Raw genomic sequence first — 13,270 nt, forward strand, 5'->3', positions numbered from 1 at the left:
CATCTGAGTGCAAAAGAAAAGCCACTCGCGTTTTGATAGACAGAGCCTAAGTTCACTATTTTGTTTGTACAAAGAAAAGTAGAAAGAGAGATAAAACAAAAACCTCCCAGCTCGTCAGCTTGGTAAATACTGCAACAAACTGAATCGCTTTTTTACGCCTTTATTTGAACTACTACACAGAGCCAACTACACTTATTCATCTTGCTATCAGCTTTCCCAGAAAGAAAATACAAGCGTTAAAAAATATCACTGTCTTGTACCAAATGCACACAAGCTCCCGCCATGGGATCTACCACAAAACTCAGGCAAGGCAAACCGCGACTCCTTAGGATTTTTGCCTTTTGTACCAAGCAGGCATTTACAACCATGATAACTGCTGTGGCTGCCTGGCAGCTAAGGAAGATACTGCCAGCATCCAAAAGAGTTTTAATTTTAGTAAACACAGTGAATCTCTAAAAATCAGACAACACATTATGAGAAAGCTGACACCAGCTCCTGCATGGAGCTTCTTGCTCTGCGAAGTGCTACATATAAGCACCGAGCCATAGCTCAGAGATACCAGGGAGACATCTCTGAGCTTGCCAGTACAGCTCCCTCGCTGGCCAGAAACCCAAGGGAAGGAAATGAGAGTGATTATGTACAGCTGAGCAAGCACAGCACCGAGACTCCTAAATCAGAGATATGGTGTTCACTGCTGGTGTTCTGGGGTAAAAATGTTTACCATCTGTGTTACTCTCTCTTTGTTACGAACACTAATGGAGCCTTCAGACATAAAAGCATGGGGGTGGGCAAAACAAACACGATTAAGTCCAAGTACTTTAAAATCACTTTTAGTTGTATATTATATAAGAAAATCTTAACTCTAAATAATAAACGAATCAAACCCAAAACAGAGCAGTTTCAGGATGAGCTCTGGAGGGCTGCAAAGAGTTGGGTTACTCAGCCTTTGAGGTCTCATTCCGAGCTAGCAGGCACAGACAGAGCCTTTAGCTAGAGAGAAGTGGCTCTCATTTGGACACAAGAGCAAGGTATAATGCAAGCCTTTCTCAACGCTTGCCAGGCCTTTAAGCCCCATCCTTACACTGTGGCTGTGACTTTCCAGGAAGCAGCTGTGTTGGTAGAAAGCTTTTCTGCGGGGAAACTTCTCTGCTGCTCATCTCCCACCGCAGGGTGGTCACAATGTCTTGGAGACTGAGACTGCCTGTACTGGAACGAAACCCAAAGCACACCATTCTGCCTACAATCCGTGCTCACTCTGATTCCTTCAAAGCCTGAGGAACAGAGCTGATGCTCACACTGGCCCAGATTCCCCCACTTCCATCCACCACAGCTAACTACGGGGCATCTGTTCCCATCCCAAGGCACACCCAAATTCTTTGGCAACCAGTGGTCAGTGCTCTGAGGCCAACTGCTCAGCTTGGGACACATGCACAGCACAAGCTCAAGATAATGCAATACCATCTGTCAGCACGAACAATGCTTTTTCAGATGAGGTGCTTCAGAGAAGTCAGTATGTCCTTCGTGTTGCTCAATCCAGTTCCAGTGTAGTTCTGGCAGTGGACTGAACCACAAACAGAGACAGGAATTAAAAAATCAGCAGTAGAACTGCAGTTTGTTTTATCTGCAGCTGGAGGGGCCTCCCAGCAATCTCACAATGCTGAACATTGTTTGGAGGCCAACTTGCGCCACCTGCAATGTGACAAAAACTGAAATACCACACAGGTTTTAAAACGCTTTCAGAGTTGGCACAGTGTTGGAAGAGCTTCCTCACAGCTGGCCCTCAATTCACCAGAGAGACCCACTGAGAGTGGGTCATTCCATGTCATGTTTGTGAGAACTCCCCTCCCAGTGCCAGGTAACTCTTGATTCCTTCTGCCTCTCAACAAGTGCCCTAGAATCAGAGTTAAAAGCAAAGGAGAAGTGTAAAAAGACATTGTTTGCCATAAGCAGAGCTGCTTCTGGTGCGGAGCAAATAACAATGTAGGGAAACCTGCGTGGAAATGAGCCAGTAATCCTAGTAATAAAAAAAAACCTCTGTAACTAAATGAGGAAAGAACAAACCACTGACCAATCAGACCAGGCAGGGAAAATAATCAGAGGGCTTTGATGCTATTTTTCTACTTCTTACCTTCTCTGTGAACCCTCATGTTATTGAGGCATGAACATAAGAGATTGTCTAAGCTGTGCACTTTTTTCCCTTTGAAAATTTGTCTACCATCCAAAGGAAAAGTGGTGACCTTACACACATCCACAGAAAACATGCAGTTACTTTTAACATTATAAAGCATTTACAGAGGGAAAAAAAAAAAAGAGAGAGTGAAAAAAACATATTCCCTTTGGCTGACACTCTGCCTCCAACTTTCTGTTTCCTGCATACCCTAGAAATGTTCCTATTAAAATCTGTATTCCTTCAGGGTGAAGGAAGACCATCTGAGTGTCCAGTTCATCTCTGCTGATAACCCTTTCTTAACCCTCTCTATGACTTCCATCCTTCTAGCAGGACTCTGGTGGATTAAGAGGGACCAATCTGCCAGAGTTCTCTTGAGCCTGAAAGCCTTACAATACTATCAGCGCATTCTGCTGCATCACAAATATTCAGACTTCTTTAGATTAGACATGGAACTTCTGACCTCTCTTCACCTGGATATTCCCAAGAATAGACACTCGAGCTGTTGTAAAGAATGATTATTCCCTTTTGCACATAGCATTACTGGCAAACCTGGAACTGCTTGTCCTGATTTTCTCTGTCCAGATTACCCCTGTATCACTACCCTGTAATGCCTAAGGGGACACCTCAGAGATACTCAAAAGACAGCTGGACACGGCCCTCATCACCTTGCTCTAGTCAACCCTGCTTTGAACAGGGGGATCCCACCCAGCCTCAAACATTCTTTGACTCACTGAGAAGCTTCTCTGACCTCCCCAACAGCATGAGTACATTTGTACAGGTTAATTCACGAGTAACACTGCACTTCTATTTAGCTACTCTAGATAAGAAAACACTATTGTTCTGGATTCTAATCTTGCCTGCAACATGGCAAGAAAAATACTAAGCATGGATAAACGCTGCTTGAGATGTTGCTCAACTTCCCTGACGTAACGTTTGCTTTAGAGGAAGCACTAGTACAGTCTGTGCTGCACAAAAGCCACCGCTTCATGCCATAAAGTAGGATATTCCCACCTTCAAATACTCCTTTTCTGAGTCACTGTGTCAAAAAACAGCCTGTGGGACATAGCTGTGATCTCCCTGATGCTGTGTCCAGATCTGGCTTTGGTACAGAGACCGCGTTGGGTTGTTCTCCTCACTCAGTATTTGTTAAATGTTAACAGCGGGCTTGGACCTTAGAAGATTAAGGGAGGGGAAAAAAAATAACAAAACAACACAAAACCCTCACTAGAAAACAAGGAACGCCCAAAGGCTGGTAACAGAACACTAACACCAGTAGTTTAAAACTCAAACATCTTTGTTTTTCCTCATATGAAGACTGACATCAAAGAAAGCGAGAGTTGGTTCTGAGGGCATTTCAGGAGAAATTACTCTGAAGCGGGGAGGAAAAGGAGCTAGCAGTGGAAACACAGGAGATCACCACACCTTTCCTACCCACCAGACTTTGGGGCATGATGGAATATTCCCATGTCTCTCTCACTCAGCTCCGCTGTGTCATATACGCTGAAGCTCTTTGGCACAGGGGCATTTTGTTTTCACTGTTCTTACAATAGTGCAGGCCTTTCCTTTTCATGTGCACTGCCCTGACCTCCTTTTTTTTTTTTTTTTCCCCCTCCCTCCCCCCAATCAAACAATTATCATCAGATGCAGGAAGAACCTTGTTGTGGTTCTGCTGCTCATAACACAATTTGGTATGCTAATACTTCCCGTGCACCCTGCCAACATGGCACCTCTCCAAGACAAAAGACTGGTGTTTGGGAGATGGTCACACAATCATGATACTTCCTACTACAACTGCTCTGCCCTTCACCTTCTTACGCATCACTATGGACAAGGGCTATAAATATCAAATGGCATGAATGAAATGAAGATGTAGATTGCCTGTTGCTATCAGTAAGCATGTCTGTAGCAGTGGGGATAACTGTCCTTCAGAAAAGCAGACATGTATGAGATTTTATGTAACTCTCAGTGCACTTGGCACAGAATTTCTGTGAAACTTTGGTTTCATTAAAAGTGAACTGAACTGTCTCTACTTGATATATTCAGTTCCCTTGTCATTTAGATATAAACTCCAGTGAACACTGGGAAAAATATGCAGAGCTACAAAATACCTATTGACTAATATCCTATTTTACGAATACTGACTAAACTGTACCCCTATTCTATCAGATATACAACAGGGGCAAAGGATGTCTTTGCCTCTGAAACAAGAGTCTCTGGTGTTCCAGCTGTAGACACGTTAACTTCATCTATACAACTTGGTGATGCATAGCAATTTTTATGTTTTTTATTCTTATCCTCATGCTTCTCCTAAATGCTGTTTACGCAACATGAAAGTTAATATCAGATTAACAGCACTAACTCCCTTCTCAACCTAACCGGTATATCTCTAGCAAAAATAGACAACTACTCCTAAAAACCTTGACACAAGAAATTCAGAAGAGAAGCACATCTAAGAGCAGGTGAAGGAGACAAATATGGCAGAAAAAAAACAACAGAGAAAGGATGATTAGAAAGATGAAATATCAGAATGAAGTACATTTGAGTATAGCATAAAATAAAGTAACATAAGCTTTTGTGTTGAAGACAGGAGGACTGAACTTCATGTGTGAAGCACTAAATTCTGTTAAAAGATACAATTTAGAACAGCAGAAGCAAATAGGTTTAAAGACAGCACTGAACACATTCTAGATTCCACAACGGGCATCCAGAATGAGGAAATGAAACAAATTTCAGATAAGGTAAGAGATAAAAGGCAATAGTTTCAGTTGTGGGAACAAAACAGTATGGGACATAAGGAAAAGACAACTCATTGTATGATGGTGGCATCTAAAGTCCCATACCGGCGTTCTACCTGCTTCAAAGTGTATGGCAGTGTGTTAAATTTGACCTCTGACATGGCCTCAAAGTTGACCTTTTCCCTCGGCGATAGTCCTATCAGTAGAAATATTTTATCTCACAGACAGCCAAAATGTAACAGAACAGAGAAAAAAAAACCCACAAACCAAAAACAGTTATCGTATCAGTTTGTGAATTTAATTACACACCCTACTGTTTACTCATCTTTTGTCATGTATTCCGGTGCTTTAACAATGGGAAAACAGAATTGACAAAGACAATTTACAGGAATCTCTTTATTTGATCTTAGGATGCAACCCGCAGTAATTATGAGCAGCGTGTGGCAATATTTTCTCTATTTAGGACAGGAAGTGAAAAATACCAAACACATCTAAAATTGCATTAGGGATTTATGTAGACAGAAGGTAATTACGCAAAGTGGACTTTGGCCAAGACTCTCAGAATGTGAAGCAATCTCAGAACCTTGTGGAAATTACCATGGGATCTTTAGTGATAAGTGGGTGAAATCTCTGTTTAAATTGTCAATAAAAGAAGAAGAGGAAAAAAAAAAGAAAGAAAAGAAAAAAGCCGTACACCTTTTGTAGCAGCACGCTGCCCCTGTGGCAAACTGATTGACAGCAGCAGCACACTCCAAAATTTGATGGCACATCCAATACGCCAATGGAAAAACAAAAACAAACTAACAAGTAACAGCACCAGAAGAGAAGTAGGGGCATTTAAAACAGAGCAGGAGTAGACGCTTTGAGTGTTTTACATGCACAGAATCGTTTGCTTCCCCCTCTGACTAATTTATTTCAGATTAATAAGAGATCCTTTATCTCAGGTCAGTGCTATGACAATGGAAGCATGCCAATGTAACCTTCATTTTCTTAATTAGCATTTAACAAGAAGTTTGTCCTCCTCTAGAAATATTTCCTTCCATAAGGAAGAATAACCTTGAACAGAAGACAGAACTAAGCCAACGAGAGGAGGAAAATGAAACCAAAGCTCTGATGTATTTACATAGCTTTAAAATATATTTGTTTACATACCCCTAAAGTTTAAATAAAATAGATCCGAATAAAAAATGACTTCATTTGCCAGAAGCAAGCACAGCACTGTATCTGTATGCATAACTACTCCAGGGAAAACCAGCCACAAAGAATGTCCCTCTTTTACACATGCTTCCTACCATGGACCGTGTGGTCCTGTAACTCATTGTTTATCCAGACTGGAAACAAAAATGCCACTAAAAAGCAATCACAAGCCAGATGGCCAGTTTCACTAATCTGACCCTATTTCTTCCAAGTAAATCTAGTCAACTGTTACAACACCGATGCCCCAAATAATCCACCATTCCTATAATACTTAGATTTGCATATTTAGGTTAGAAATGCCAAACGTATCTGCATTAAGATTTTCCCCAGTATTGCAGCTCTCGAGCCAGCCGTGACCACACATTGACAGCCTCCATGCACAGAAAACATTCTGATTAAAGCCCACCTCTGTATCTGCAATGCGTTTGGAAGTTTCCTTTTACTCTACTTAAACCCGTATGTAAAGAGTGACAAATGCAAAGATTCCCTCTGCAGCCACCCCCATGATAACAGATGACAAGACGCAGCACAAGCTTCATCTCTTGCTAATTAAACGAATCAATTAAGAGACTATTGTTGCAACTGTGGAACTGCTGTTCTATAGCAGCAATAACAACCCCACAGGGAGGTCTTTTACTACATTAAAATGCTGTCCTCCACAACTCCATTTGATATTATTAGAAACAGTTATTTGTGTCTTGCTGTCATATTAGTAGCAAAGGCAAATTATGGAAATATGCAGACCAGAATGGTCCCAGTATGAGATCAGGTTTGGTTTTCAGCCTCTGAGGGAACAATTGCTGAAATTCCAAAGTTCCCTAAAGTTCTTTAATGGAACTGATAAATCTATCAGCGCAGCATCCATTTAGATTCTAGGTAAGGGTCACATATTTGCATACTTTCCTGCTAAGCTGATACAATTCAACTAGATAAATTATCATATTAAGTTTACCCTCCTGAGTTAAACTGATGGAGTTCAAAATTGTTTTCGATGGTTGTCATTAATCGCTGTTACATCCTAAATGCTCACTTTGAAATCTAATTGTGCTGGTGTACCAAGGGTCACATTAATAGCATTTTTAATGTTAAATCTTTCTTAAACATGCTTATTTTACTGATATTACCACTGGAGCCTAGAAGACTAATGAGAAACAAAGTATATTTATTATCAATAAAAACTTAATTTAAAATTTACATTCAGAGATTTAAATTAGCTTTGCAAACTTCATCATGCCTTTCTTTCATTAAGATCCCCGGTTAAGCTTCATAGTCATATAAATTAATACCTCCTAAACAGTTCTTGGGTATATGCCAAAGTTTCAGCTATCAAAAAGCTTTTTAAAAACATGGGTTACACATATGTTTATTATTTGTCAGTAGACATCTTCAGAAAAAAGCACTACGTCTTTGCTATGATGCAACAGTCTTCATATAGTTAAAAAACAAATACTTCTTTCATCAGACAAAGAAACAAATAATGTTTTTGCAACACTGGTAAATCTTGGCCTACCAAAGGGAATCACTGGAGTTACACTAGGATAACCTGTCAACTTGCGCTCCAACAAGTTACAAACAGGTTAATCAGCCAAGCTCAGTCCCTGTACTTAGAGCATTACCAGGCTGATTAAGAAAGAAAATTGACGAAAGATGTATGGAAAAATCAGAAACCCTTATTTTTCCATTTGCTTGTTTCTGAGGCACGTGGTGAGGTATATGCAAAGAATACTGTACTACAGAATGCACACTGTACAGCTCACTCACATGAACGATATCCTGGGGAACCCTCACCTGTTTATGATGTGATCACACACGTCCTCCACAAATTTAATTGAAAACAGAAGAAAAATCCAAGATTAAAAATGAATAGATCAAATGAAAACCGTTTAGAACCTCAGTGTAAGAAACCTACTTTTAGTCATTCTGAAAACTGGAACTGCATCGATGCTGATCCAAATGACTAAAATACATACAAACTTCTCATTTAAGTCATGGAAGCAAAATCCAGAAATAACTCTAAGTGCTTTTTTATTTCTCCTTCCAATGGAATCCAAGGGGAGAATCCCAAAACAACCTAAACTATTTTATGTCATGGCATTTGCTAACTGTGGTATTTCCAAATCTTCCAGGTCCTTTTGAGAATTTGCTTCTACTGACACCTTTGATGTATCCTCTATACTTCATGCTTGAAAACATACGAATATATAACAGAATTAAAACGAGAAGGGCACGTATAGCTGTGCCATTCACATTATCATCCACATCACATGAGCTGGAATAATTTTCACTTCATCATTAATATCATCATTAACATCATCATTAATATCAACTAAGCTGAATCCATGCTTGCCACATAAAATATCGGCAATGAACACTGCAGAAGTTTGCAGCCAGTCTCAGAATTCTTCCTGTCTGTGTTCAGAAGGAAATTTCAGAAGCTTAAGCATCCAGAAGCAACCATCCATTTTTCCTAGTTACACCTTCTGCGCTCATGTAATTCCACTACTGCTGTGGTTCACTATAGCTCTGAAGCGAGCTGAAAGGAGAAAAATCTATACAACAGAATTCCCTTTAAATGAGCATGGAGCTTGATTGTAAGGCTTGTGAAAAGTAAGAGTCAGAAAACCATTTAAAAAAAGAAAAAGAAAAAAGGCATTAGCTTGCAAAATAAATACCTACAGAATTTAACTATATTTATTTTCCTTTGGTTTCTATTACACACATTCCAATAGATACTGCAAGTTTTCAATCAATATTTGAAAATACACATAAATCCTCAGTATCTAAAGTCTGAAGCTGAAAGGAAGAAAACATGTTAGGAACTGCTACGATGTTTAAGTCTGAAAGAAGTAGGCTGTGAAACCAACTAAATCAGACTTATGTGATCAAAGCTTCCAATCTTTACTGCCATTTAATGGGACTTAATAAGAATGTTAAGAGAAAGGAAAAAGGAGGAAACTATCTCAAAACTGATGAGATTGGTATACAAAGATTGAAAGTCCCAGGACAATTTATAAGCCTCAGTAATGGGACAGAGAAGTTGGAAGTTTACTGATGAAGGAAGAGAAAACAAGTCAGTTGGGGAGAGTAGGAAAAGGAATCAGCAATGAAAAGCAGCTAAACTGTAGCTCCTAAGTAACCCTAGATGCATAAATGATGAATGTACAATAACCTGGGAAGCAAAGGCAAACATTTTGAGGAATGCCTGAATGTAAAGCTCTCCATTACTTTACGGGCAACATACCTAACCCTGATTGTTTATGAAGCATCCTTCTGCCAACTTATCTGGAAGCAGTTCAAGTACAATCAAAAAGTCATTAGTATTCAATGATTATTACTATACTAGAATGTACACCAACAATGCTAAAAAGTATGGCCTGGGATTGACCAGGATTAATTTTCCAAAATGGAGTTCTCAAACTGGAGTTGCAGATCCAGAAGGAGTAGGTCTTTCCAACCTTGGTGATTCTGTGATTCTATGAACGAAGTAAGACACACAACTAACATCTGTCACATATATGTTCTTTCATTGCTCCCTCACAGGAATGCTGTAGTTCTGCTTTGGTTCTCTGATGTTAGAGAACAGAAAGTTGGGGGTCAAAAGAAACAACCACAATGAGCAGAGGATATTGAGAAGTTTGCAACCTTCTTCCATAGGGATTTATCACTGTCTGGGACTCTTTCTTTTGAAGGAAGTGTTCCACTGGGCCACTAGAGCACTGCTGCCGAGCATAGTCTTCAAGCCCAAAGCTGACACTGATGTAGTGCATGTGATGGAGCCAGGCCACTCACTACCTGTGCATAAGAAAGCATTTCTTTTCTTGAAATTCTGCACAGAGGGCATTACATACACTCTAGAATAAATTTAACGCTTCCATAAAAGTCTGCAGGTCTCTGTATACTTCCAGCTTTCTTTGTGTAAAAGGCTCCCTGCCCTGATTTCTTTTATTGCTGAAGTCCAGCTGACAGAGGCACAAGTAATCAGAAAAAAGATCAGTAAAACAGCAGAAATATGCTGCCACGTTAACACAAACATATACCCTACTGTCTATGTTTGCCCCACGTTATGCAGCAGAATTCATATCAAACTGTCATTTTACTGAAGCAACGTAGGGGTTTTTTTTGTCTTTCACTTAGCTACATGAAAGACCAAGGATGCTTCTAATAGACAAACAAACATTTCACTTCTCAGAGTGTCAGCTGGCTTCCCAAAGCAGACGCTTGTGTTTCATCAAAAACCAGTAGCAGGACTGTTTCTAAAGCTCAATGTCAAAAAAACAAGTGAAACCATTTATCTAGGCTGACATTCTCTTGACCTGCCAAGGAGCTGGTGCATGCACTAAGTAACGCTACACCAATGGCATCAAAATTTGTACCGTTGCAAAAGTAAGTCAATGCTCACAGCTATCCCTATGTCCACATACTGTTTCCCACTATGAAAAAAATGACCAGAGCAATAACTTTATAAATGGTTTACTATGTGGATGGTAATACATTACGATAATAACAAGAAAACAGTTTCTTGCTGCTAAATATTCCTTTCTCTATCTTGACTGCACTTTTATGTTAGTAAATGTTTAGTAAGAAATATATAACAGAGAGCTCAAAACGTAGTTCTAAAACCTTTGTTCAAGATAATATTCTTCCATTTAACAGAATGTTTACATCTGTGCATACATACACATTTACATGCAGGTGCACAAACATAGTGGATAGATACATATATGCCTTTGTAGAGGTTGTCATTGTAAGGAAAAGCATTACTTCCACTCATCACAAAAGCTGAGAGGTTTATGTTGAAACCAGAAGAGTGCAAGGATTTTAAAGGAGAAAAGGACAAATTATAGAAAGGAAAGGGACTTAAGGGGAAGGAGAAGGACTAGGTTAGAAGTACTCAGGTATGGCACACTGGTACAGATTCTGGCTTGGATTCTGTGGGAGAATTAATATCAAAGCAAAACCTAGGAAACAGACTTCATTACTGCACACCTATCCTGCTCACTGAAGTTCCCTCTTTGGGTACAATCAGCAGGACATACACTTAACTTATATTAAATAAGAAATCTTGGACAGAGCAGTAGAAAGTGGTTTTTTGTTAAGTCTTCTTTAAGAATTTCAGTTATAATCATACACTTGATTTCACAAAATAAGAAGGAACCAATAAATATGACATGAGCTTGTCACTAAGACTTGATAAATATTATAATCAATCAACTGTTTCATCATTAATTTTGTAAGGTCAAAAGCAAATCAAAACTGAACTCTTTCATCCTTTTCTTTCCTGCTGTATGATGCCCAGAGTTACAGTCCGTAAGTAGAACTCTAGGTCACTTTTTAACATATGAATACAAAATGTTTCTACATCTCACTTAACAGCAAATTTTATCTTTAATGCCACAATGAGAATTTTCCCAGTGTTACAGAACCCCTTTTGGTGTTCAATTACATTCTTTATCTTCTTATGAAGATGCATTATGTTTGTATCTTATCTACTTGAAGTAATTATTTTCTTCTCACCCAAGCCTACCAGATCAGTCAGCCAGCAACAATTTTGTACACACAAAGCTTACCTTTTATGTTTTATTTGTAACTGATGCTCTGCTTGACACTGAATAAGACATAAGCAAGCGTATGTGCACCCATATGTGTACTCAAGAAAGCAAAAAACATTAGGAGCACTCTTCATCTCTATAAAATATGCAATTATAGATGATGTCTTGAGTTTACTCTTGCCATAGTATACCTCCGCAAAAATGGCTTCATGGGACTTGTAGAAGAATCAATCATAAGTAGAGTGAAAGCATTATCATATTCAATCTTAACCTGTATTTGTTCAAAACTTATAGTGCATGAAGATGCCAGGACTAACTTCTAAGGGGAAAATTTTGTTCCTAGGCTTTTCACTGTTAGAATCACTACTGGGAAGCCTATTGGCGGTAATCAGGACAACTTACTTTAGAGGATACTTCAATTTTATTTAATTTCTAGAACTGTCTTTAGGTGCCTAAGGAACTTGAAAAAATTCAAAGGCTGCGCATTAATCATGGAAATTACAGAACTGGATGCTGCTTCAATCACATATATGTTCATAAGCATCCATTACCTAATACCTTTTAAAAAAGAGAGAGTGGGGGAGAGAAAAAAAGAACAACTAGGAACACATTGGCTTGGAGTGAGAAAAGGACACAGCACTTTGCATCACTGAGTAGCCTTTGTATGAGACAGTTACTGACATGCCTTTGGGATGTGAGGGTGCATGGCACAGTGAAGCAACAGAGGTCAGAAAGAGTGGTTTTGATCTCAATGTGGATCAAACACAAGTATCTTGCAATAAGCTTACAGACTACATTCAGTTACTTTTAAATCCACTGTAAATGAAACAGAGGCAGAACAATTGAAATGTGCAGTGCAGATACTGTGCATCATGCCCTGGAAAATATCTTTAAAAATCTGCCTAAATTCAGGTGTTAAGCTCAGCATGTTTATTCACAATGCCAACCTTCACTAATGCAAGCTTAAACACATTACTAGTGCCATTCACTTATCTTCTGTTTACATGATATTCTACCAACGTAACTCTTGTCAACAGTTATGTGTACTTACCACTGTGCCTAGAAATTGAACACTCGTCTTTCCAGATGCATCCCGAGAAAGACGCTGGGGAAAAAAAAAAGAAACATCATAAAAACTGATTAGAAGCTCCTCAAAAATTTGAAACAACTCCATTTTATTTGCGCTCTATTGCTGCAAAGTAATAAAAACTGAGTACAAAAAACTATCCATGAAACAGATTAAACATAACCATTTCCTTTGAGATTTTCAGTAGCATAAGTCTAATTCATACTCCAATTTAGATCTTGTTTTTGTTTCAGTCAACTCAGTAAAATTTACTTTGAAGAGCAATGAAAACAAATATGACCGCGTACAATGCAGAACAACCTCAGGCTTGCAGAGAGATGAACATTAAGGCTTCTGCCATCTCTAAGTTTCTGATTCTGCGTTCTTGGTGCCTACGTGTAGTATTATATTTATTATCTGCCAATGAGAGGCTTTTTAATCTCTTTTTAAAAGACAAACTTAAGAAACGGGGAAAAAATGATCTTATGAAACACCTTGTTATATACAATGGTTCAGGAGTTGGTTGAAGTTATTAAACTGGCTTCAGATCTTC

General features: G+C 39.0%; 1 protein-coding gene across 1 annotated transcript in view; it reads right to left on the minus strand.

Annotated features, from left to right (window-relative positions):
• The window catches only part of PCCA (propionyl-CoA carboxylase subunit alpha), a 260,731-nt gene that overhangs the window by 40,405 nt on the left and 207,056 nt on the right, over positions 1–13,270 (minus strand). The window contains exon 21 of the mRNA XM_072347043.1: positions 12,703–12,756. Coding sequence (XP_072203144.1) covers positions 12,703–12,756 — 54 coding nt within the window. The remainder of the gene's footprint in view (positions 1–12,702; positions 12,757–13,270) is intronic.

This window comes from Excalfactoria chinensis, chromosome 1 (genome assembly GCF_039878825.1).
Source record: "Excalfactoria chinensis isolate bCotChi1 chromosome 1, bCotChi1.hap2, whole genome shotgun sequence".
Taxonomy (NCBI): Eukaryota; Metazoa; Chordata; class Aves; order Galliformes; family Phasianidae; genus Excalfactoria; species Excalfactoria chinensis.